Source organism: Eublepharis macularius, chromosome 1, assembly GCF_028583425.1.
Source record: "Eublepharis macularius isolate TG4126 chromosome 1, MPM_Emac_v1.0, whole genome shotgun sequence".
Lineage (NCBI taxonomy): Eukaryota > Metazoa > Chordata > Lepidosauria > Squamata > Eublepharidae > Eublepharis > Eublepharis macularius.
Genome location: NC_072790.1, coordinates 141,777,250 through 141,804,125, shown reverse-complemented (window position 1 = coordinate 141,804,125; position 26,876 = coordinate 141,777,250). Strand labels below are relative to the sequence as shown.

Genomic DNA, 26,876 nt, shown 5'->3' with positions numbered 1-26,876 from the left:
GGAACAAAATTAAAGATCTTCCCTTTGAAGGGTCGACTTTATTTTCATCTAAGACCAATGACTATCACAAAAGTGAAAGGACAGGCAGATGGCCCGATCCTACAGTGTGCTTCCACCTAAACTGTAGTCTACACAGAGCTATCAGTACCAGCACCAACAACCTTACAGGGGAAAAGCATACTGATATCAGTCGTATCCTCAGTACAAGCAGTCCCAATCCGTACAGTGACAGTACCAGAGGAGACGGTCCAATAACCATCCACATCAGGGGAAGCAGAACCCTTTGGGTAAAGAGCTGCAAGGGCAGCAGAAACCCTTCTGACTAAAAGGGGGACAGTCAGTTGTGTTTGGTGACAGGTAGGCCAGCGTTTATGCAACCTGGGCAGACATCACCAGCAATAATTGAGTTCTAAAAATTGTGAAGTTTGGATAAAGTTGGGTTTGCTTCTTATCCAGCCTCAGGTATTCCTAATATCTTATCTCATTCCTTTTCTGACAGGCTGCTTTCTGAAATGACTGAATTACAAAAGAAAGGAGCAATACAGGAAGTAGCTTCTGACGACCCTAGGTGGGGGTTTTATTCCAACATGTTTTTAGTGGATAAGAAGCCTGGAGGGGTCAGACCTATTCTGGACCATAGAGGTTTAAACAAATTAATTTGTACAAAAAAATTTAGAATGGTCACACTGAATGTGGTACTGCAATTGCTTCCACAGAACACGTGGTTCGCAATCTTAGATTTAAAGGATGCATATTTTCATATTGCAATACACCTTTCACATAGGAAGTTTCCACATTTCGTATGGAATGGAAGAATCTTTCAGTATTGGGTGTTATTCTTCGGCCTTTCCACAGCTCCTTGGGTTTTCATCAAGTAGTGATAGCACATCTAAGAAAACAGGGTTATGCGATATTTCCTTATTTGGATTATTGGCTTCTTACAGCATCCTCAGAAGCTCTTCTGAATGAACATGTAACACTAGTGGTTGACACATGCAGTCAACTGGGGCTGATAGTTAATTTTAAGAAATCTGTCCTGTCCTCTTTCCAGGAGAGCTCATTTCATTGGTGCTGTTCTGGATGTTGATCTAAATAAGGGTTTTCTTCCCCAAGACAGAGCAGACAGAATCAGGAGTCTAGTGAACCAGGTACACCCATTGCAGATTCCAGTCAGCATTGTTTGTCCAAACCTTGTTGCCTTGGTTATACCCATGGTAATATTGCACATGCATAAACTGCAATTGTGCTTTCTATCAGTGCATAACTTTGAATGCGACAAGTCAGACAGGAGGTACTCGATACCTGAGCAATTGTCAGAACATTAACTTGGTGGTAAGAGGACACAAATCTCCTGGGCGGGGTTGAGTTTGGTTCCCCACAGATAGACATTACATTATCTACGGATGCATCCACCTTGGGCTGGGGAGCTAGTTGTGGCTCACTCAGTGCACATGGGAAATGACTGAGGCAGGAGAGAAATTTACACATTGATGTGCTTGAGCTCAGAGCTATTCATTATGCCCTTATTGCATTTTCAGACACAGTACAACAAAAGAGAGTGCAGATCCTGACAGGCAGCTGTACAGCAATGTTCTGTTTAAACAAGCAGGAGGGCACCAGTTCCAGAAGGGTGTGCAAGGGAGTGATCGTCATCTGGGATGTTTTGCGAACCAGCAAAATGTCACCTCTGCATGCTGTACATATGCCAGGCATCACGAATGTAACTGCAGACAGATTGAGCAGACTCAGTTCAGACAATCACAAGTGGTCCGTTTCCATGATGTACCTAGAACCAGTGTTCAGGGACTGGGGAATTCTGGACATCAACCTATTTGCAAGAGAAGGGAACCGAAAAGCTCCACATTACTGTTCCAGGAGAGGAGTAGGTGTCAACTCACTAGGGGATGCTTTCCAACTAACTCGGAGTGGCCACCTGTTTTATCCATTCCCCCAATCCCATTGATCGCTAGAACTGTCAGCAAGATACAATTGGACAGACCTCATATGATCCTGATAACACCATACTGGCCCAGACAAGCATGGTTTCAAACATGTAATGCATCTATCTCAGGGTTCATTATATCATTTCAGCTTGGAGCCAGATTTGCTAACAGACAACAGGGTATAGTATCACAACCTACCCAGACTGAAACTCACAGCATGGTGCATAGTAGGTCAGGGACCCTGTCTGTAAGAGTGGCAGAGGTTGTTCTCAATGCTAGGAGAGAAAATACGAGGAAGTCTTATGCTTTCAAATGGGAACGCTTCAATACCTGGGCCCGGGACAAGGGACTGGATCCCTTTGATTGTCAGTTGTCAGATATCTTGGAATTTTTTGTTATCCCTCAAAGATGAGGGCTTATCGAATTCCTCTGTCAAGGTTTATCTGGCTACAATCTCAGCATTCAGTCCCAAAATAGATAGCAAAACAGTTTTCTCCCATAGTTTGTCTAAATCATTTCTTAAGGGGTTGTAAAACATGTTTCCACCTGTTAGAGAGAGAGTACCTCAGTGGTCCTTACAATTGGTGCTAGCAGAACTGACAAGACCTCCTTTCGAACTGTTAGCTAGCTGTTATTTGAAGTTTCTTTTGTATAAGGTAGCATTTTTAGTAGTCATTACTTCCACTAGACGCGTGAGTAAATTGGCGGCCCTGAGATCATATTCCCCATTTTTGAAGAGTCATCAGGGGAAAGTGATACTGAGACCTGACCATAAGTTTTGGCCTAAGGTAGCAAGCCAGTTCCACCTATCACAGGTTATTATACTCTCTGTGTTCTTTCCTGAGCCATCTAATAGTTTGGAGAGGGCCTTGGACTCCTTAGATGTATGTAGAGCCCTACTATTCTATTTGCATTGTACATTGACATTTAGAAAGGAATTGTCTGCTATGCTAGCCCTAGAAAGGGAAAGAGGGCCATGGCACAATCTATAGCCATGTGGTTTACTCTAACAATTAAGACTTGTTATGCAACAGCTAACTTAACTGTGTCCACTGGAGGTAAAGGTGCATTCCACCAGATCCAAGGCGTCTTCGGCTGCTTTCACGAGGGGAGTTCCTTTACATGACATCTGCAGTGCAGCTACATGGTCATCTTCAGAGACATTTGGTAAACACTACACCCTGGATGTGATGGAAAGAAGGGAATCAGCGGTGGGACAGGCTGTACTTCACTCCTTATTTCAATGAAAAACACACCCATCTCCAAGGTAAAAAGCTTGTGAGTCTCCCATGTGGGACTGCACAGAAGACGGACAATGAAAACATTTACCGTAACTGCTGTTCATTAATGTCTTCTGTGCAGGCACACATACCCTCCCTCCTGCCCCACTGTGCTTCTTCAATACTTACCTGTGGGAGCCGGCGACCAGGAGGAACTGAGGGGAGGGGGTGTCGTCTCCTGGTCCTTAGGTGCGAAAAGCCACACATGCGCACCAGGGAGACGAGCAGACTTAAAGCTTGAAATCCTACCAATCGGCAGGCCGGTGCACACACAGTCCCATGTATGCTTGCACAGAAGACGTCAGTGAACAGCAGTTACAGTAAGTGCAACTCTTTTTGAGCATAATTAAGGAATAAGTTTCTGTTGACATATTTCCTGTAACAAGTAGAAAAATTTGATTTTTCCACTTTGCTTGTTCATTTCGAGGAGTAAAATCATAAATGAAGGCTAAAAAAGTTAAATAACCATGAGAATGTATCAGTGCTCTTCCCAGTGGAAGAGTGCTTAGTTCAAACAGTGCATGTATCTTTTCTGTTCCACTGGAAAAATCAGAAGTGGACAATTTCAAATGGAAAAATTAACAGAAAGCAAAGGGTTCAGCTGCCTGTCTCCCAGTTGCTCTGCTGCCTTCTGAGGCTGTGCATTCTTTTAGAACAATAGGGAAGAATGCATACATCTTTGCCAGCCTAATACCTCTATTTTTAGCCTCCCTGTTTTTGTAATGTGTGAATGGACAATGGTAGCAAGGGGTCCCTCCTAAAGAATCAGAGCAACCATGACTGAAAAGGCACCAAGTTAAGAGGCCTGCCATCTTAGGGCTTTTGAATCAGATTTATATACTAAATCGTGTCCAGGAGGCTGCTGTACATACCTTCTTCATAGGTGTAAAGTGCTTGGGATACTGCTGCATTAATGGCTTTGGCACAACTTCATGAAACATGCTAAAATAAGCATTGCAGTAACATTGGAGTGCAAACATTAGTATCCAAGTGCTAACAAATAATTACTGCCACTGGTAAATTTCAGGAATTAGTAACACTTCTTAGAATAAGTAATTTGTTGGTTGTAGACTTACTGTATTTACAAATACATTTTATAATGGTTTATATATTTTCCATTTAAACAAAATGACAGTCCTATCTTTTTATGTCTTGAAAAATGATACTAATTACACTGAGGATTCATTTGATTGCATCATTTGTGCAACTGGCAATCTGTTCTCTCTAATCAGAAGCAATAGAAAAGGTGTGTCAGTTAATCACTTGTAGGCGTTCAAGTGTGCTGGACTTGGTGCAGAGCATTTGAATCTCCACAGCTGATTAACTGGTATGCATCATCTTGAAGATGGTCCTTATATTCTCTCCTCCCCTTTTAAAGATCCGCGTAATGGACTCTTTAAATTGAATTCGTTTTTCTTTTCTTTTTTCTCTACAGGGTGAAGAAGTACAAACAATTGGCCAAATCAAGTTCTGTTTCACTAAGGATTTTACCCTGAGAAATTGTACTGAGTCAGAGGTTTATTCCTATGCTGCACATGAAAATATGCTCTTTGGAACTGAAGATCTGTCTGTCTGCAATGACACCTTGACAAATTACCCTTCACATGTGTAACTTTGCAAGTGAAGCAACGAAATTTGATCTACTGTTGCCAAATAATGTTGATATTTTTTTTTGAAAAATGTATCTGGATTAATCTCGTCTATTCTACAAGGGCATTGTAAAATTTGTTTGAAATGTTTAAGCCCTGATTGATTTGGGTGTGCATACCTAATTTACAAAATTAATTCTGCAGCTAAACAGAGAGGATTGAATTCTGTGGAGTAACTTCATTTGGATGTTGAAGTGCTATTATGCTTATATTTTCTTTAAACAAGAACTTAAAACTTCTTTTTCAATTTAAGTAGTTCTAAATCAATTAGTGGCAAGTGATTTTGGTGATACCTATTTCCAAATTAGTAGGGAGTCCTCTTCCCCAACCCCCTGGGCCCAAACTCCACCACTTACGTAGTTTGAGTGCTGTTGATAACGCTACAGTAAGTGCAATACTCTTATTGCTTCTTCCAGGAAAGTAATTTTCAATGCAGTCCTAATCATTTACATCCTTCTAAGGGACAAAGCACATGTTATGAATTTTGGTGAATTGGATCCAGGTCCCCAGTTCCAAAATTCATAATGTGTAGTGTGGTTCTAAGTCTGTTGAAGTTAATGAGCTTGAGAGGGTGTAATTCTGTTGAGGACTCCTTTGGAGGCAAATAACTGATCAGCACATATGCACGAGCAATCACTAATCCCATTTAAGCACCAAAAACTCTGCAGTGGCTGGTCAGTAGGAGATCCTGTTGCTTGTATGATAGGAAAGGCAGCTTCTTTAGCTTAGAGCAGTCTCATCCAATTCAGTAATGTGGCTCTAGAATAAGCAAGCCACAGCTAAAATTCCTGTTCCCAGTAAACAAGGCAGATGCTTTTTACAAGAAAAATAGCTTTTCCTAAATTGGAATTGTAAGCACAAGTTCTTTCCTGACCATGATCGAGCCCATTAGTTTTCTTTGCTTGAGCCTTTGGTGACTTCCACGTAGTGGGTTTCCCCACATTTTCCCTGGCCTAGTCCCCTGCAGCAGTCATTTACCCATCACAAGAGCACTTTTCCAGTGTTTCCTCCCACACTGGCATTGGCAATTGACATAATTGCTGTTGCATTATAAAAAGCTGAATTCCAAGTTTTTATTTTTTTTAAAAAAGGCCATAGCTCCTTTCATTGTGGAGATAGAAGGGAAAATTTAACTTTAAAAAGGAGCTGAGATGGGGAAGATGGTACCAGTGGGGGCAGGACCAGCAAAGACTGAGACTTTCCAATCCATGGAACATCTGCTCCAGCTTTTCTGCTGTCTCTCTTAAGATACTACAGTAATACATGTTTAGGAAAAATGATGGGAAAGCCAGAAGGTGTACAAAAGCATCAAATATATTCAGGGTTTTTTCCTTCTTTTCAGTGCTAAGACCTGATATTGTTTTCTTTCTAATTACATATTCAATATTTTGATTATCTTTCATCTGTCATCAGAGAGAGATCCAGAGGAGTTAGCCATGTTAGTCTGTAGTAGCAAAATAGTAAAGAGTCCAGTAGCACCTTTAAGACTAACCAACTTTACTGTAGCATAAGCTTTCGAGAACCACAGTTCTCTTCGTCAGATGCATGGAGGGTAAGAAGAAACTGGCCATATATATATAGGTGGTAAGGGGAGGGGGGAGTAGATGCAAATCAGTTTGCTTCTGATGAGATCAGTTTGCTTCTGTTAATGAAATCAGTTACTTCTGATAATGAGATAACCATTCATAATCTCTATTCAATCCAAGTCTGACTGAGTCAAATTTACATATGAATTCCAGTTCAGCAGCTTCCTGTTGGATTTTGGTTTTGAAATGTTTAGAAACAGGCTTTATGGGAAAAATCTTCAGTGGAGCTTTGAATAAGTCCACTCATCTTGTTCCCTCTTGGGGACTCTTCCATCACCCTGCTGGGGCTGTAGCAGCAGGCCTTCACTTTTCCTTTGTTGTCCTACTTCTCTTTTTCTATGCCCTTTTAAACCTTCATTGAGATCCTTGCCTGCTCTTGTATCCTCCCACTCTGCCCCAGGCTGACCAGTCTAATTTGGCTTGTTTCTGCCTGATGACCTCACTGTCAACCCCTGCCAGGCCCCACTCCACTGCTCAGGTGCCCACACCTTATGTTCGTTCTTCTCACTCCCTGCTGAGTAGTCTGCCTGACTGCCTCGAGGCCTTTTACTCTGTCAGTTCCTGGAACTCCTGCCTTTCTTGATTTGCCTCCCAGGGCAGGTGCTCATTTCTGCCACTGTCCATACTAACTCACCATGATTGTCAAGGCATGATACCACACCCTTACAAATGTTTTTTCTTCCTGAAGTAAAGAGAGCCTTTGGAGATAACTTTATAAATATGTGCCGAGTGATAATCATATTGCATATGACACAATGGATCTAGTTCATGAATGCTTATGTTAGAATAAAATTTCATCTATCATAGCCACTCCCTTTATACTATGTTGATTGCCACTAATGAAATTAATCTGCTAACATGATCCAATTTGGACAGAAAGGCCCATTTGCATGTAAAAAATCTTACCTCAGTGAAAAAATGGATTAAAAGGATTGATTAAAACTAATTAATTGTATGATTAAATCTGCAAGTGAATAAAACAATAATTGTGAATAAAAAATACATTAGTATGTTGCTTGTATGTGTTCCTGCAAGCACTGCCAGTATCTGAAGGAAGGAAAAATACTTCTTCAAAGATGCTGCCAGCCATTTACAATTTTATAAGTATTTGTGTAATATTTTTTTCAGTGGGATGTTTTATTAATTGGAATGTTTTTTAATCGTCATACTTGAACAAAGGGGCTGTGGGTCAGTGTTACATCAACTGCTTTGTATGCAAAAGATCTCAGGTTGAGTCCCTTGCCATCTCTAGTTAATGGCCTCCACCTGCAATCCTGAAGAGCCACTGCTAGTCAAACCAGACAGTGCTGCCCTTGATAGACCAGTGTTATGACTCTGCATAAGGCAGTTTCATGTGATCAAGTAAATGTATCTAATTGCTGCAGTAAGGGTAAATCCTGCCTTTTATAAACACATTAATGATGGGTAGATGGTGTATAACAAATTGTTAAAAGCAACTGTAGAAGAAAAAATGCTTACCAAAAATATCTGGACTTCATTTTGCTGTATTTGCTGCTAATATTTCCTGTTTCGTTGGATTTTTTTTCAGCAATGCAGTTTGATTCCGGCTATACAGCATATTATCAACTAGCTTCGTTGTTTCCCTTTCATGTTAAATTGCTAGGCTTTTTAATGATTGAACACAGGGGCCACAGCATTACTAGATATGTTAATCCCCACAGCCAGATAGTGACAGGTTCAAGGTTTCATTGACCACTCTCTCTGCCCTTTTTCAGGCTTAAAAGTTAATATGGAAATATTGTCTTTTTATTTTATACATTCCAATCATAGTACCACTTCTATCTTCTAAGGTATATGGACACCCTTTACTGTTATTCATAATCAGAAAATTACCCACACTTAAATTGCTGGTATTCGTCATTGTGAAAATTTTCCGGTTTCCGTGCTACATGTCTGGATATTTACAGGAGACATCTTGAGTAAAAATGCTATTCTTCAAGTGACACTTGCTGTATAATCTTCAGAACACTTACCTGTATGTAAGCACCATTGAATAGATTGGAGTAGACCTGCTTAGAAGTGCTTTCTGAACATTTTAATTCTTTTTCCCTAGATATGTAAAATATCTTTAGTTCATCTGGGGTCTTCAGTGCAGAGACACATTGGGACTGCACTTGCACAGGCCAGCCTTCAAACAGGATTCTATAGCTTTGAGGCTCCTGGGGGGGGGGGTGACCCTTCTCCCTCAGATTACCCTCTGGAGCAGTTTCCCACCTGAACATTTTTTTCTTTTATTGGGCTCCATTCTATTTCAGAGTAGGGTTTTTTCAACCAGCTCTGAGGTCTTCATCATTCCTCAGCTTTTTCTCAGAGTTTCTGTTCTTCTTTGCCTTGGCTCTGCTGACAAGTCAGTTTAAGAAGTGTGAGGGCTAAAACATGGTCACTCTTTGTGCTTGCTGTGCCTTGGCGAAGGCCATGTAGTTGAACAGTGCAAACATTGCCAGAGTCTTACACAAAAAGCTAGAGAGGACCAAGCCATGAGCCTTAAAACCTTACTTTGGGAGAAGGCAATGACTAGTGCCACAAGCCCGGCAGCAAAAAAAAATCTGCTCCAGCAGTGCACTCTGACCCACCAAGCAGGCCCATGTTGGAACCAGCTCCACTGGCATCAGCTCTAACAAATAGTCAGTGACCTGATCCGATTGATTCTTGTCAGATCTGACAACACCATCACTCTTGCTCCAGAGAGCTGTTGGTACCACACAAGTCTTCCACTCCAGCAACTGATCGGGACTGATCTGCTTCATTGGAGCAGGAATTTGCATTCCCCGGTTCCAACTGCGCACAGGGAGAGCTCCTTAGATCTCCCCCTGAGGAAACATAAAGACAAGTCTAAGCAAAAGGAAAAGGCCTTTTAAATACTTATAGAGAGCAATCATGTCTCCCCTCAACCTCTTCTCCAGACTGAACATTCCCAAGTCCCTCAGTCTTTCCTTGTTGGGCTTGGTCTCCAGGTCCCTGATCATCCTGGTTGCTCTCCTCTGCATTCGTTCCAATTTGCCTTTATCCTTTTTGAAGTGAGGCCTCCAGAACTGCACACAATACTCCACGATATATAGTGGGACAATGACATCCTGCAATTTGGATGTTATCCCTTTGTTGATGTACCCCAAGACTGCATTCACCTTCTTTGCTGCTGCATCACACTGCCTGCTGATATTTAGCCTCCCATCCACCCGTACCCCAAGATCTTGTTCACACACACTGCTACCCACCCATACCCCAATCAGACATGATGCTATTGACAACTACTCTTTGGGTGGAGTTATCCAACTAGTTTCCTATCCATTTAACCATCCTAGAATCCGGTCCACAGTCCCCCAGTTTACCCATCAGAACATCCTGAGGAACCTTGTCAAAAGCTTTACTGTAATCCAGATAAACTACGTCGACAGCATTGCCATAATCCATTAAGCCTGTCACTCGGTCATAGAAGAAGAGGAGGTTGGTCTGGCAGTACCTGTTGGGGACAAATCCATGCTGTATTACCCTGTTGTCTACTTGCAGATTGATGCCTTTAATATCTGTTCCAGTATCTTCCCTTGGACAGAGGTCAGGCTGACTGGCCTGTAGTTCCCTGTAATTCCCCTTTTTCCCTTTCTTGAAGATTGGGATGACATTTGCCCTCCTCCAGTCTTCCAGAATATCACCTGTCCTCCAAGAGGCCTGGAAGATGATCGACAAAGGTTCTGCAATTTCTTTTGAAAGTTCTTTAAGCACTCGTGCCACCCATCTGGCCCAGGGAATTTGTACACATCCAGTACAAGCTAGGTGCTTCTTAACAACTTCTCTGCCAATGTCAACCAGCTCGTCACTTATCTGAATAAAGTATTTTTGTTGTAGCAAGCCACCCTGACCAGTCTCAGCTCATTCTGCGCATTGGCCTCTCTGATGACTGCGCTAATGTGCCTGGGTACCCCTAGATATTCTTCTTAGATGCAGTTTGGTGTAGTGGTTAAGAGCACGGGACTCTAATCTGGAGAGCTGGGTTTGATTCCCCACTCCTCCACTTGAAGCCAGCTTTTGTGCCTTTTTTAACGTGTCCCCTCATCCTAAACATTAGATGCATTTTGTTCATTAACTGCCGTCATGTTGCAACCTTCTGGTAAAATTGGCTCAAAGACCAGCAAGGGGGGAAATTGGTGCCTTTTTTCTCTTCTTCAACACTGCTGAGAACTAACAGAACCGGTCTGGGAAACAGTCTGATGCAAGAACCTAAGGGATGCTGGAGTTTCTTGCTGGATTTTGTCAGCCTGCCCCATTCTAGTGGTTTGAAGGGGATCCTTATTTGCCCAGGTGACCGTGGAAATGTTTGTTCACAAACCTGTCAATTGTCACCTGCTTCAAGGGTGGCATTTTTCCACATAAGACCAAAGGACAATCAGGCTCAATCCTGATCTCTGAAACCCAGCAGTGACATTCCATGAGAAGACCTTTCCTTCCTCTCTCAACTCCAGAGACGACTTCAAGCATTTAGGATTTTCCAGTTCCCGTGGCCGTAGCAGTTTGTCACCCCGAAACAAAGTGAAAGGTTTATCTTGCTCTTTCTGCTGTGAGTCTCTGGCAAGTGGGCTTATAGTTTCCACATCACATCAAATAATAGTCTGAGGCAGAAAGTGAGAAGGATATATATATGGAGTGAGCCAGGAAGGCAATATAGAGATGTTTCCCGTTGTTATAGCAACAAAATCTAAACAGTTGACACTGAGACAAGCCAAGCATTTGAAAGGATTGCCCTTCGCTTCCTTCTGTCATAGCCGTTCGAGGACTTCTGCAATTCTAATGAATTTGACAAGGGATGTCCTGGCCATTTTGGCCTGATCAAGGGGTGTAGCATATGTGGCATATGTTAATGAGTTATGCTAATGAGTTCCTGCAGTTCTTTTTCTATGAAATGACCCCTGAGTATTATTATTATGTATTATAACCGGCCCTCCCCGCAAGCGGGCTCAGGGCGGGTTACAACAGAAGATAAAATATACAAGATAAAATCACAATAAATTAACACAGCTTTCTAATAAAACACCTGCTCACCGTATAAAAACCATATAACATCTGACCGAGGTGGAGGTGCAGCTTAACCATGTGTGGTTGCTCATATATAGGGGTAGATGGTCAATACTCCCTACTGACATATAGTACAGGTTTGATAATGTGCTGGATCTTAGTATGTTAAGTTTCAACAATTTTTTCCATTAACCATTTGCTTGTAATAATCCTTTTTAAAAATGCCTTTCATTTCTTAGCTTGCCTTCCTGCTTTGTTCACTTGCCTCACTACAAATTCATCCACTGTGTTTCCACTTGCTCTGCTTTGATGAAATTTTAATGTGGTGTGATTTTTTAAAAAATCTGTTTCTGCATTTTAATTAGTCATGTTCCCTTGCTGAAAGAGGGAGAGAAGAAATTGTCTTCTAAATAAAATTATTTCAGAATTGTCTGAATACCACCTTTGACAATGTGCTTGTGTTTTATATATTGACTTGCTACACTAAATGTAGTCTTAATCGTTAACTTTGGGCTCATGTTTCTACTAATATTCTATTAATTATTCAAGGATGGTTATTTGATTTTAGATCCCTTTAAAAACAATTCAGTAGTCTCTGTCTGACTTATACATTGCAACCACTTTCCTACAAGTAAGCACCACTGAGTAGATTTAAATATGATTCTGAGCAGGCCTACTTAGCGTTACTCACAACCTTGAAGTCAATGTTGTTTGCAGCCTCATCCTTGTCTCTCCCATGTACAAATACTCACCATAGGATGCAGAAGCATTATGTTGCTGGTATATACACACGAGGTGAAATAAGTGGATACACAGACAGAACACTCTCTGTTATGATACATTGTCTATGGGATTCCCTCCCCATACCGATTTCTCAGGTACCTACTTTTACTGGATTTCCATTTGTAAAATGTGCTTCTTCCAGAAATATATCAGATCTTTCCCCCAGAAATACTATAACACAACAATTGTCATTATTAAATTGGGAAAATTTATTTGTAACAGAGGTTTAAAAATAGCAAGAAGGACTTTAAACTCTTCACCACTGGAGTGAGGAGGGAGGGTTATTCAACAGTGTCTCTTTCCACTATTTGAGGTAGGCCACAAAGAGGCTGGTGCATTTGCTATTTTGTGTAGCTTGCAGTCTATTTCCTTTAACTTCTGTCGCAGGTATTCATGAAAGTGATCCAGAAGCTGCTGATTCAGCTCTGATGTGGTGACCAAGGAACTCTCCACAAGCCAGGTTGTTAGTATGAATTCATGAGCTCTGTAGGAATGACACGACACAGGGTTGAGATTTTGAGCATCAGTCTGCGAAGGCTACTCTCCCTCTAGCCAGGCAGTGGCTCTTTTATTTAGGCACAGCATGCATACGCAAGGACTGATGACCAAGGAAATAATGTTTATCTGTGCTGACATCCAGTTAACCAGTTACTGACAGGGACGGCTGAAACTGCACGTAGCCGAGAGAAACTTTGCATTGTTGAACATTTACGAGCAGAGGGGAGCAGAGTGCCCTTTATATCAGGGTAGGTTTGCCTATCCTGCTGACCTACAGGCCCACAGAGCTCCTATTATGGTGTTAAAAATGATATCTAGGCTTCTTTTCATTTGTAAATAGGGCAACTCATGAAATGCCAGCAACTCATGAGTCACTTCTCATGCAGCATGAAAGCAACTCACCAACTGTGCCAGAAGCAGGCCAGGACAGGCATGCTGGAGTGTTGCCTGATCTCTGATGTTGTCAGTCACTGGAACTCCATCCATGCCATGCTGGAGTATTTGGTGGAGCAGCAGGCCACCATCACATTGGGGATCTGAGAGAGTGACATTTGGAACGGGGGAGGGTGATTTCAGCCCGGAGTATTGGCTCACCATCTCCTACACAGTGGAGGTCTTGAGGCCCTTCAAGGAATGTACTATTGCTGTCTCATCTGGCACGGTGTCCCTGGGTCTGGTCTTTCCTCTGGTGCATACACTTCAGAGTGCTATGGCTTCCTTCCTGGATCCAGACACAGGACATGCAGACCTTGTGCAGACCTGCGCTCATGAGAATTGCAACAGGGCATTGCATCCTGGCTACAGCCTCTCACCAAGAAGAAGTCATATGCATTGGCAACCATGTGCAACCCATGGATTAAAGGCACCTTTGCAGAGCAGGCTGAGCACCTCTCCAGCACAAGAGATGCCCTCTCTTTGCAGGTGCAGTGTAAGCAGGCCAAGAGGGGCTTTTGCCAGCAGAGGGGATAGGGGAGGGACCCAGCTCGGCTTGTCCCCTCCCCTCTCTTCTCAGCAGACTCCTCCCACAGCCAGTGCTAGGATGTCCATGGAGGTAGAAATAGTCTGGTGTGCCCTCAGCCCCTCTGGGAACATGAGATGCACAAGCCAGGATTTGGCGGAGGCAACAGTCAGGGACTTCCTTGCAGAGCCCTGTGAGTTACTTTACACAAATCCACTGAGCTTACTAGGCCAAGAAAGAGGAGATCTGACCAGACCTTTCTTTTGAGGCTCAGAAGCTCCTCTCATGCCATCTGATGAGCATGGAGAGCAAGCATATTGTCAACTCGCATTGCACTTGCCTGCTCCCCTGTGGAGCTGAGCACTTGGTCTTTCTGAAAGTCAACATGCCACTCTTCAATTTCCCAACTTTAGACTTCCAGAGTGAATGAGGTGTGTCCACCTTGTGGCCTGCACCCTCTGGGAGTCTGTGAGGCGGGGGAAAACACTCTTCCCAAGACTTAAAAATTAGGTAGAAAACCAGCAGGAGAAGGTCAGTTGATTCAGTTGGCACCAAAAAAATGCACATTTCAGTTTGGAGGGGAAAAAAACCCTACACACACAGCGCAAAACCACCAGCCTGTGTTTACACAAATTTCTGCAGATAATTGAGAAAAGAGGACCCCGAAATGTTGTTCTCTTGTCACTGGAAAGGGAAGAGTCAGAGAGAGATGTTAGGGAAAGCAGAAAATTACACACCATATGTCACAGAGGGAAACCTACAGAAACACCTAAATGAAGGTACAGAATGCTGTTGTGTAACACAATGTATGTAATGTGTTGTTCTAATGTTAACTTTCCTCATTGCAAAGGTGGGAGGGGGCTGATGATGAAGACTTCTGGAAAGAAAGAATTACTTGGGTTTCCCAAGTACCTCACTGTCAGTTTCAGCCTGAGGCCACATAGATGGGATCCAACTTATGCAACTACTCGCTTGCCATTGTCTTGTGCTTGTGACTAGGTACTGCTTGGTTCTGTTCTGTGGTGTTCCCTCACTGCCTGAACCCAGTGCCTGGCTGCTGTGAATGTCACTGGTTCTGTTGGGCTAAGTTGCAAGAGGGTCCCTTGCTTCAGTTTAGTTTGAGTGAAATTGATGTGATTCTCTGGTGTGAAGTTTGTCCCCTTATCATACCATAGAATCAAAGAGTTGGAAGGGGCCATACAGACCATCTAGTCCAACCTCCTGCCCAGTGATTCTTTGGTGAGGGCAGGAGGGCATTTTCGTGAGGGCACTTTGGTTCTGTTGGACTGTCTGGTGTGGAGTTTGTATTTGGGACTGTGTCCCTGGCCATGGCAGCCTTGGTCCATGTGTTTCCACAGTGGGAGTCAGTGTGAAGTTTTTCCCACAATGGGAACAGATGGAGTAGCTAGGGGCACTTCGTTCAGGGGCCCACAGAATTGGACCCCAGGGTCCGATCCTTCTGTGGGGAGGATTGGACCCTGGGGGAGAGGAGGTCTTCAGAAGACAGTCAAGAGTAGGTCCCCTGCAACTTTGGTGGATTTTGCTTGCAAAATGTCACCCTCAGCCCCCTGGATAGCCCCCATAGTCTTCCCCAGAGTGAACAATTGAGTTTGGAGGTAGCTGGGGGCACCTTATTTGGAGATCATAAAATGGCCCCCGGGTCCAATCTTTATGAAAATTGTGAAGTCATTAGAGGACATTTAGGAGGAGATCCTCTATACATTTGATGAAATTTGGTCAAAAAATGACCCCCGCAATCCACCAAGAAAAACCCAAATTGACTTTCCTATAGGAAACAATGGCCAAATTTTACCAATTTTGCTCTGTAATACCAAACCAAACTAGAGAATGAATTCGGTATTTGGGGAATACCAATTTTTTTCCAGTTCGGTATTCCTGAACTGAATTTACTGAATTTTTTTTCTTTTGCACACCCCTGCTTCAGTCCATTATTTTTAGATCTCTTCTCATTATTTCTGAAGCTTCCAATGTACCAAGAACATTGCCACTAGCTCAACATTTTGGAAGTACAGGAAAGGTGAGTGGAGACTTCGTGCAACTCTTTTGGGATGTGCTAGGTGTTGGCCTTCTATCCTTTTTCTTAGGCATCTGAAGTTAAGCAATACTTCCTCTTTCTGAAACAGACAAGAAGGGGTTTAAAGCATTGAGCTTGGCACACCGGAGTCGTCCTGTCATCTGCTATAAGTCTCCATGTCTGCAGAGGATGCTGCAATACCTGCCTGAGTTTGGGTAGAAATAAATTCTGTACCAAAACTATTCAGACCAATTCTACCCACCCTCAGTCAGCACTCAGCACTACATTTGAATGACCTGAAACAGCTATTGAAAGTACTATCATGATATAAGAAACAGAATTAACTTTTATGAGTTCATAAAACCCATTACTGAAATCATTATTAGTGACTTGGAATAAGGATACTTTAAAATTAATGAACCTTGGACTTCAACAATATTATTTACAACTCTGGCATTTCCTCCACAATACAAATAGGAATACTACAGTGCAAGTTAATAGGCTAAACCCTATTAAACAGATCTCAGTAGGTTTCTCCTCAAGATTGCTCTCTTGGTTTTAATAACTTCAGAAATCAATACTATTCTTTATATACAAACATTTGTAAAGAAAATATGTTGAACATGAAATGTAACCAATCTCAGGATCAAGTTCTGAATATTTAAAACATGTATGGAACACACTATGATTAAAAATATTCTGTATGCGCAAAACTACAAGTTAAGTGGGTAATTGATGAGCAAGTCTCTTGACATTTTCTTTGAGTAAAAACCAGCTGTAACCCCTCCCCAATTGGTCTATGGCAATGTGGAAGAAAGGATTTACTCTTTCCTCTAATACAGTTATTCTAATTGAATTTTCACCCTCAAGGTGCTACTGAAAGGCTATATTTTACCTGCAGTGGCTCTTGTTCTGGATGTTATTAACATTCACTGATTGATCTACGGTTTTTCTCTGGCTCTGCAGAAATAGCGTGTTGGACTAGCAATGAAAATGGATGGAGTATTTGGGATCCATAGCCAAGAGAAGTTCCCTTGTTGTTAGCAGTCAGGCCCCCTGCCCACACTGCAAGGACAGTTCATAGATATGGAATATCATAAACCCCTTGCTATAAGCCCTAGGCACTGCCTGGACCAAGGCAGAATGAATGCCAGCTGACCTGGAGACTAGAAAGTTACCAAGATGTCAGTCAGAGGAAGGATGACTAACTTATGGTCCCCACACACTGGAGAGAGGCAGAGATAACATGGCTTCATGAGAAAACTCCCTGCCTAATCTCATCAGCACCTTCCTTTGCGTCCCTTCACCCACTTATCCTAATAAAAATTATTCAGCACATCTAATAGCCCCCATGTCTAGTACTTACCAGGTCACCACGCAATATTTTCACCTATAGATAATCCCAGATAGTCATATCAAACCTTGCCCAACTTACTGTCATAACTCCAGACAAACTATTAAGTTATTGTTTTTGGGAGCAACATGTCAGCATTGCCCCAGGGAATGTTTTGCCCTATAACTGGGCTTTCCAGCTACGTGCTCAGTGTCTGTGTGCCTTGGTATCTGTCCATGCACCCCCAATCCATTCAGGCTTCTTGTCTTCATGAAATGCTGGTTGTTTTGCTGCTCCTCCATGGACCTCTTCCTCCTTGAGACTGATAATTATCGTCCTCCCAAAACTGCTTTCCTATTTCCTCAGTGTCTTCTTAGCTCTGTGTGTATGCTGTGTGTGTTTTCTGTATGCTTGCCTTTTATTCTGCAGTTAATAAAGAGACCTTTTCCATTGAACGTCTGCCTGTTTATTTGAGAGTAAGGGAACAATCCCCATAAAATTTGGTGGAGATTCCTAGTTGTCTCCTTTAATGCTAATTCCTCCAACTAATTAAGGAGACCTCCTATTTGGGTAACATCCTTCCTGAATAAGATGGCCACATTCTTTGGTTCTGCTTACACGGGTGTGGTGTACTGCTCAATGTATGTTTACCATATGCTTCTTGTATAAGGCTCTTATGATGGATTGTTAGGCTTCTTCCTTTCTTCATTTCATTTCCTCTGTGCCCTGTTGGAGCCTCTCAGTATCTAATAGTGTCTCACCCAGCAAACTGTGTTTGGGAAATACTTTCTGAAGTGGAGACTGGGATTGGATCTTGAAATCTCCTATTGAAATGTAGCTGAAAAGTTAGGTTTCTAGTATATTTAGTGAAGTCTTGATGAATCCAGAAAAGTATCTCCAGCTCAGTTCCTCTTCTTATAAACAGGACTGAGGACTTGGGCCAGTCTTACATGATTCTTATGTAAGACAGTGAGATAAGGAATTCCAGACAATAACAGTGCTGTATGCATGTTTAATAATTGATAAATATTACATTGTGAGGGGGCAGAGAAATCAGATTCTTATCCTAGCAGAAGGCCCAGCATGTGGATGCCAAAAAACAAACACAAATGCAACAAAAAAACACAGCCGGAGGAACACAAGAACGTAACTGGACAATTATCAAATAACTTGTTAGGGAAACTCAAGCAAGGTAGTTATCTGTTAAATGGAGGATATCAGAATAAAGATAACTGAAACTTCCTCAAAAAGAGGTACACACAAATATGTAGCTGGCTGTTGATTAATTTTATTTTTGTATTCTGGGACAAATGGGACTGTTTTTGGAGTGTTGTCTTTGTTTGGGAAAGAATGTTGAGTGGCAAACCCACTGGGATTCTTTAACAGGTATTCAGCAGCTGTGTGTCAGTATGCCTATGTTGAAGCGGCTGTGTATCAGTATGCCTATCAGTATCACTATGCTGAAGCGGCTGCGTATCAGTATGCCTATGCTGAAGGCATACGCTGAATCTTGTAGTGCAGAACAAGGGTCTGTTCATTGGACATAATAAGTGAAAGAAGGTCTGCTGGAAGGAGGCTCTGGAGGCAGTGCTGATCTCTGACCAGAATCCTATGACAACTCAGAACTCTGCTCTGAGTTTACAGGGGGGTTGTGTGCACCCAGTCTGGCACTTTGCCTCCTTTGTGCCACCTTGGCCTGGGCCTTCTGATGCTGCTGTTCCTGTGGAGTGTCAGAGGATCCCGAGAGACTGGTGGAGGCCCAGTGGCTGTTTCAGGGCCCAGTGGTTTGGGCTTGCTTGCAAATTTTGGCAGAGTGGCTTGTGGTAATGCTGAGGCATGGTCAGCAGGTATCCCTGCAGCATTAAACCTGCCCTGTGCCTGCTGGTCCTGTTGATTCCGTGGTCCAGATTCTTCAGGCCTTTCTCTGGACACTCTGGGTCAGAATCATTGAGCTGGTTGGGGGTGGGGGGGCATAAAGAATACATTGTTTTAGTGCAGTTGGAGCTTGTGGGTATCAGGGTGGGATTTATCAAAAATAGCCAATATTTGGCAAGAATGCTTGCTGCCTGTCTAATCTTCATAGCATCTTGAGAGTTGATGCAAAGGCTCCGTTTCCCCACCTCTGTACTAAGGCTGTGCTTTACAAGACCAGTGAGCACAAAACTACTCATCTGTCTGGGCAGTTACAGGAAGAGGAAATTTACCTGGCTTGTATAATATGTTTGAAAATGTTTTAAGGTTCACCACCTTGGGAATCCTATTTGGGTAGAAAGCCAGCATACAAATGCTTTAAATAAAGAAACGGTTGGAAGAAAATGATGTGGTGTGTCTGTCCCAGTTGCACTGACTTATGCTCTTTACATTAGGGATTAATAATAGATTAGGCATACTGCTTGCCTAGTTCCCTAGCAAGTACACTCTTTGAGTTGGTGGAAGTCCTCTTGGGCGTGGTGCTATAGATGCCTGGTTTGATGGTTTCAGGGGACTTCAGCATTCATACTGAGGAGACCTCACAGGAGCTGGCCCAGGCTTTATAGCTTCTCTTACTGCCTTGGGCCTCTCTCAGATCATGATGGGCCCCACATGTGAAAGTGGTCACATCTTGGACTTAATCTTTTGCACTGAGCCTTTGAGGGGAAAGTTTGTTTTCAGGGTTGGAGACTTGTTCTGAATGCTCTGAGGGATTTTAGGATACATGTTCTGTTGAGGCTGCTGTGGGAGTGTGGTATGTGAAGCTCCTTGAAGTTATTAACAAGGTTGCCCTCATCAACCTCCCCTACCCTTGGGGTAGAATCTGGCCCTGGTTTACATGAAGCTAGGTGACCTAAAGAGGGTTGTGAGATGTCTAGAATGACTCTGGCAGAGAACTCATACTGTATCTGACAGATTGTGCGATGGAGGCCTTTGAAGCGGTGGTAATGGCAGCAAAGTAATGTTACTTCTCTACTACAATTGCATCAGCTAACTCACAACCAGCCTAATTTTTCAAGATACCTTGGTATCTGCTGACTTCTAAATCTGAGCCTTTATTGTCTTGAGAACAGATATTTAGTTGACACTTTTACAAAGTTTTTGCTGATAAAAAATTAACAATGTGTAACAGTTGTAACATTGCTCCATTAGATGAAATACCTAAGGCACCACCTGGTCTATTTACAGAGCACTTTTTCCTAATTTCTGTGAAGGATGTTGAAGGATCTGTGAAGGCCACTACTTGTGCCCTAAGTCCTTGCCCATCCTGGCTGCTAAAATCATGTAAGGACCACATTAGTAAGCCCATAATGTCGATTATAAACCAATCACTAACCCAGGGCACATTTCCTCAGGCACTCAAAGAGGTTATTCAATCACTACTTTAAAAACCACCCCTACAGAAAAATGGTATGGCCAATTATCTCCCATTCTCTAATCTGTACTTTCTGAGCAAAGTGATTGTGAGAACAACTCCAGATCTTCTTGGAAAACTCATCTGGTCTGTTCCATTTTTAGTCTGGCTTCAGGCTATTCTATGGAACAGACAGCCATATTGGGTTTAAGTGATGACCTCCATCTAAATACAGACAAAGGCAATTTGTTGCTCCTGTTGCTATGGGGACCCTATCTGGATAGAAAAGTGGCATACAAATGTTTAAAATAAATATTTATCTTTAGCCTTTGTTACAGTGGCCCATTTCATCTTGTTGAGGCATTTGGAGGCAGAAGTAAGTATCCAGGGATATATGTTGAACTGGTTCAAATCATTCTTCATAAACTGGACTCAAAAGGTTGATGTTGCAAACCAGCTTTCATTAATGTGGGACCTATCCTGTGGGATTCCAAAGAGTGCAATCCTATTCCCCATGTTTTTCATTCTTTGTATAAAGCCCTTATGACAAATAATTCATAGTTGATTGTTATCTATATGTTGACAATATCAAGCTTTCTATCCAAATCTCCTGGTGATGTAGTAAAGGTCCTGAATTTCTGTGTGGCTGCTGTATTTAAATGGCTAAGAATGAACAAATTGAAACTAAGCCCTGGAAGACATACGCAATGCTGTTTATGAAGGTGAAGACTGTGAAGGATATTGTCCACCTCTACTTTCAGTACAGTTAAGCTGACCCTTGCTGACTCAATTAAGGGATTATACTTGATCCAGAATTGCTACTAGAGAAGCAAATTAATGCAGCTGAAAAAAAATGCTTTATGCCAACTCAATCTTTCCCAGAAGATGGCCTTCTACCTTGCTATGCCTGATCTGGCCACCTGCATTCATGCCTTGGCAACACTGAGACTAGACTACTGTAATGTTCTCTATAGAGGTCTCCCCTCAAAGTTACGTCAGAGACTCCAGATGAAATGAGAAGTTATCAGTCTTTTTTTCCCTTACTAAAACTAACTGCAGCTCAGGAAGTGATTTTTTTCTTGGTGAAATAATGAGAAATATTAATTTAAGATAGTGAGAGATTTGCCACTTCTCTGATTGTTTGATGCTTTTATTGTTGCTTTATATGAATTTTTCTAATTTTAATTAATAGTATACATAAGAAAGGATCATGCTTTTTCTGGTAGGGTTATGGAGTTTCTCATGCTAGATTTGGTGAGTCACATGGACTGGAACCATTGTGAAAAATGAATGCTAGACTAGATGGATCACTGGTCTGATCCCATAGGCTCTGTCATAGCCCAGTCTGAGAGTGAGGTCTCCTCTGGAGGAGAGGAGCCTCGTGTAGCCAGCCAGGACTCCTCAGGAGAAGAAGAGTTCTGTGTAGCCAGCCCTAGCCCTGACTCAGCAGAAGCCAGCAATCATGAGCAGCAGCTGCTGGCTGATCAAGGCTCACAGCTAGCAGCTGAGACACCAGCACCCTCTAGCCCCAATACCACAGGGGAAGCTCAGCCAGGAACTTCCACAGGGGAGGCTCAGGCAGGGACTGCCAGCACCACAGGGGAAGCCCAGCCAGGGGCTTCCACCCCCCCAGGCTCACCCACACCTAGAGAGCGCCGCGGGCAGCGCCAGAGACTGGAACTGCAGGAGAGACGGCGCAGTGCTCGTCTCCTGAGCCAACGCCAGCTGCTGGAGAGTGATGATGAGTAGCATCAGGATGGAGCCCCAGCAGCTGGCTGAAAATCACGCCTGGCTATAAAAGCCAGTCAGGAGCAACTGCCAGGCGTGGAAGCAACGTGTCAACTACCTGCAACCACTCCCTGGTACCTTGTGTCTTGCTCTTGCCTGCACCTTGATTTGATACCCTCGTGCTCTGACTTACGGACTGGACTTGGCTTGGCTTTTTGGATCCTGGAGGCAACCCTGGCATTAACCTTGTGCTCTGACTACGGACTGGACCTGGCTTGTGACTTTTGAACACCCCTTGGCTTCGTGCTAGTACCTGGACTCCCAGCTTGGGCGGGCCCAGCCCATGACAGATTGCTTCCACCACAAAACTTCCCAGCATGGACACGGCGATGCCCACCCTGGGGAGCCTGGCTCTGCTGCAGGATCAGGTACTGCAATTGACTCAAGCACTGGTGACTTTGCAGCAGCAGATTGCCACCCTACTTGCTGCCCCTGCTGCACTGCCGCCTGCTAAATGCCCAGTGAAGCTTCCTGACAGTTTTGAGGGCGATGTGGAGGAATTCCCAGCATTTCTTGCCCGCTGCCAGCTATATATTGAACTCCGGGCCAGAGACTTTCCCACAGATAAAAGCAAGGTCGGCTTTATCCTCAGCCTGTTAAAGGGGCAGGCGGCAAGATGGACCACACCCTTGTTACTGGCCAAATCCCCACTGCTAGGGAATTTCCCAAACTTTGTGGCCCACATTTCTGCCGCCTTTGCGAACCCCCTGAAGGCCATCAAAGCAAACCAAAGAATACATGCCCTCACCCAGGGGAATGGGACTGTGGCCCAATACACCACTGAATTCCAGTTACTGGCCCAGGACCTGGGCTGGAACGAAGCTGCCCTCGCCGACCAGTACCTGGAGGGCCTATCTGAGGAGGTATTGGATGAAGTGGCCCGATCCGAACGACCGAGAGAACTACAAGCGCTCATTCTCCTATGCTTGCCAATCGATGGGCGGCTAGAGAACCGGAGACAAGCCCGTGTGCTAAGCTGTCCTCCGCCCCAGGCCTCACCTGCCAAGGCAGCAGAACTAGCACCCTCGAGCATGCCTTGTACCCATTTGCCTCCTGAGGAGAAGGAGCGGCGTCACACCCACAACCTCTGCTGGTACTGTGGTGGGGTGGGCCACTACGCCAATGACTGCCCTGCAAAAAGGAGGGCCTCAGCTTTAGCTCTGGAGCGGACTCCTGCTAAACAACTTGTTGGAACAGCCAATGCCTCCTGTGACCATCCCGAACCATTCCTGGTGCCTGTAAAGCTGTGCCTGCCCGACGGCCGATGCCTATTTGTGTATGCCATTGTAGATTCAGGGGCATCCTGCTGCTTCATGGATATCAAGTTTGCCGCACAGCACAGGATTCCCTTGCGGGCAAAGAAGACCCCCACCGTAGTGGAGGCCATTGATGGGCGGCCTCTGCGTTCTGGGCCAGTGGTCAAGGAAACCCAGGACCTTCTCTTGCAGATCCAGCATCACCGTGAGCAGCTCTGCTTTGATGTTGTGGGCATCCCCCACTTTCCGCTGGTCCTGGGGCTCTCCTGGCTCTGTTGCCATGATCCGGTTATTCGGTGGGGCCAGCAGGACCTTCGCTTCCGGACACCCTGCCCACATGAAAATAAACGCACGGGTCCAATTGCAGCCGCTGCACAAGGGGCCTTTGCACTACCGGAGATATATGCAGATTTTGCAGATGTGTTTGAGGAAAAAGGGGCAGACCAACTCCCCCCGCATCGGCCGTATGACTGTGCTATTGACTTAATCCCCGGCGCCCCCCTACCAGTGGGACGCCTGTACTCGTTATCAGAGCCTGAGCTGGCCGCACTCCGGGACTTCCTCACAACCAATCTGCGTCGAGGATTCATCCGCCCCTCCACCTCGCCCACCTCTGCCCCAGTCCTCTTTGTTAAAAAGAAAAGTGGAGAACTCCGGCTCTGCAATGACTACCGGGCCCTGAACAAAATCTCTGTCCGAGACCGGTATCCACTGCCACTGATCTCCGACCTCCTGGAGCAAGTTAAGGGAGCCCAGATCTACACCAAGCTGGATCTTCGGGGAGCCTACAACCTGGTGCGCATCCGGGAAGGCGATGAGTGGAAAACTGCCTTTAGTACCAGGTATGGACAATACGAGTACATGGTAATGCCCTTTGGCCTGACTAACGCGCCCTCGGTGTTTCAGAGGTTTATGAATGATATCTTTCGTGACCTGCTGGATCAGTTCGTCATCATTTACTTGGATGATATATTAATTTATTCCCGGAACCCGGCTCGACACCCCCAGCACGTGCGCATGGTGCTGCAAAGACTCCGGCAGCACGGCCTGTTTGCCAAGCTGGAAAAATGTGCATTCCACCTGCCTGCCGTAGAATTCCTCGGCCATCTGATCTTGCCCCGGGGTATCCAAATGGACCCAGCTAAGGTCGAAGCGGTACAGACCTGGCAACCCCCCCGCTCACGGAAGGATGTGCAACGATTTCTGGGGTTTGCCAACTACTATCGGCAGTTCATCCCCCAGTTTGCATCCATAGCTGTTCCCCTTACCCGGCTTCTCCGGCCTCGAGAACCCTTCCATTGGACACCGGAAGCCAATGAGGCATTCCAGACCTTGAAGGCACGCTTCATCACACAACCGGTACTCCGATACCCAGATCCCCAGCTACCCTTCGTAGTTGAGGCGGACGCCTCCAGCACTGCCATCGGAGCGGTGCTCTCACAACGCACAACCTCCTCCAGCGTCCCCCAACCCTGTGCCTACTACTCTCGCCAGCTTACCCCTGCAGAAAGGAACTATACCATCTGGGAGCGGGAGCTGCTGGCAATAAAGGCAGCCTTCGAGGTTTGGCGGCACCATCTGGAGGGGGATCAACACCCTGTCCGAGTGCTCACTGATCACCGGAACCTTGAACATCTCCAAACCGCCCGCCGCCTCAACCAGAGGCAGATCCGCTGGTCATTGTTCTTCTCCCGCTTTGACTTCAGGATCACGTATGTCCCCAGTTCCCAGAATAAGAAAGCCGATGCTCTGTCCCGGAAACCAGAGTACAACTCATCCCCAGGCTGGGAAGAGCCTCTAACTACTATCCTGGCTCCCAAAACTTTCGCTGCCGCGCAACCCTCCCAGGGGCTGGTTGAGGAGATACTGGCTCAACAGGTACTGGACCCAGTTGCCCAGAAATACCTCCAGAAGGTCCGGGAGCCGCACCAGCTCCAGGCGGATGGCTTCGCAGAGGAAGAGGGGCTACTGACCCATCGAGGCCGAATTTATGTACCACCTGGCCCGCTGCGAACGAAAGTCCTGCAACTGGTCCATGATTCCAGACCCGCTGGGCACTTCGGTCGCCACAAGACAACCCATCTCTTGACCCGTGACTTCTGGTGGCCCTGGGTGCAATCAGATGTGGCCCGGTACGTGGCAGCCTGTGAGACGTGTAGGCGGGCCAAGGATTCCCCTGGCAAACCCTCCGGCCTTCTGCATCCGCTACCCACACCCACCGGGCCATGGAGGACTATTTCCATGGACTTCATTACAGATCTGCCGTGCTCTGAAGGCCATACCTGCATCCTGGTGGTGGTGGACTTATTCACAAAAATGGCCCATTTCATTCCCTGTTCTGGACCCCCCCACCGCTCAGGACACTGCACACCTGTACCTTCAGCATGTCTTTCGACTTCACAGGTGACCGGACCATGTAATTTCCGATCGGGGAGTTCAATTCACCTCTAGGTTTTGGCGGGCACTGCACTCCCTTCTTGGTACCCAAGTCCACTTATCCTCAGCACACCATCCCCAGTCCGACGGGCAAACGGAACGCACCAATGCAACCCTGGAGCAGTATCTGAGATGCTATACAAACCATCAACAGGATGACTGGCTAGCCCTACTGCCTTTGGCCGAGTTCGCATATAACAATGCAGTGCACTCCTCCACCCAACAGACCCCCTTTATGGCTAACTATGGCCATCACCCTCGCTTCTTTCCTAGCACCACACCCTCGTCAGAAATCCCAGCTGCGGACGATCGCCTCCAGGAACTTCAATCCATGCATGAGCTGTTGCGGGAGCAACTCCAGCTTGCCAAGGAAAACTACAAGGGAGCTGCGGATCGGAAACGGCAACCTGGTGTTCCCCTGTCCGTAGGTGACCAGGTCTGGTTATCCACCCGCCATATCCGCAGCCAACGGCCCTCCAAAAAGCTGGATGCTCGGTTCCTTGGACCCTTCGTGATCACCGACCAGGTGAACCCCGTAGCCTACCGCCTGCAACTACCACCGACCCTCCCGATCCATCCCATGTTTCATCGGTCCCTTCTAGTCCCGGCGTCACCCCCAGACCTGCACCATCCCGGGCCACCACCTCCTCCGCCTCCGATTACCATTGAGGGGCAAGAAGAATATGAGGTCGCCCAGATCCTGGACTCCCGTCGCCGGCGGGGGCAAGTGCAGTACTTGGTGGACTGGAAGGGGTATGGACCGGAAGACCGCTCATGGGAGCCGGCTGTGAACATTCATGCCCCCCGTCTAGTCCGACAATTCCATCGGGCCTATCCTCAGAAACCGGGGGCGCCCGGGCCACAGAGGAGGGGGGGCCTTGGGAGGGGGGATGGTGTCATAGCCCAGTCTGAGAGTGAGGTCTCCTCTGGAGGAGAGGAGCCTCGTGTAGCCAGCCAGGACTCCTCAGGAGAAGAAGA

At 45.2% G+C, this 26,876-nt stretch overlaps 1 protein-coding gene across 4 annotated transcripts in view; it reads left to right on the top strand.

Annotated features, from left to right (window-relative positions):
* RNASET2 (ribonuclease T2) overlaps positions 1 to 7,264 on the top strand; it is a 50,708-nt gene extending 43,444 nt beyond the window's left edge. For all 4 annotated transcript variants that reach the window (XM_054973926.1, XM_054973942.1, XM_054973917.1 and 1 more), the window contains exon 10: positions 4,659 to 7,264. In XM_054973926.1, coding sequence (XP_054829901.1) covers positions 4,659 to 4,835 — 177 coding nt within the window. In that variant the 3' untranslated portion in view covers positions 4,836 to 7,264. The remainder of the gene's footprint in view (positions 1 to 4,658) is intronic.
* Positions 7,265 to 26,876: the final 19,612 nt, after the last annotated feature.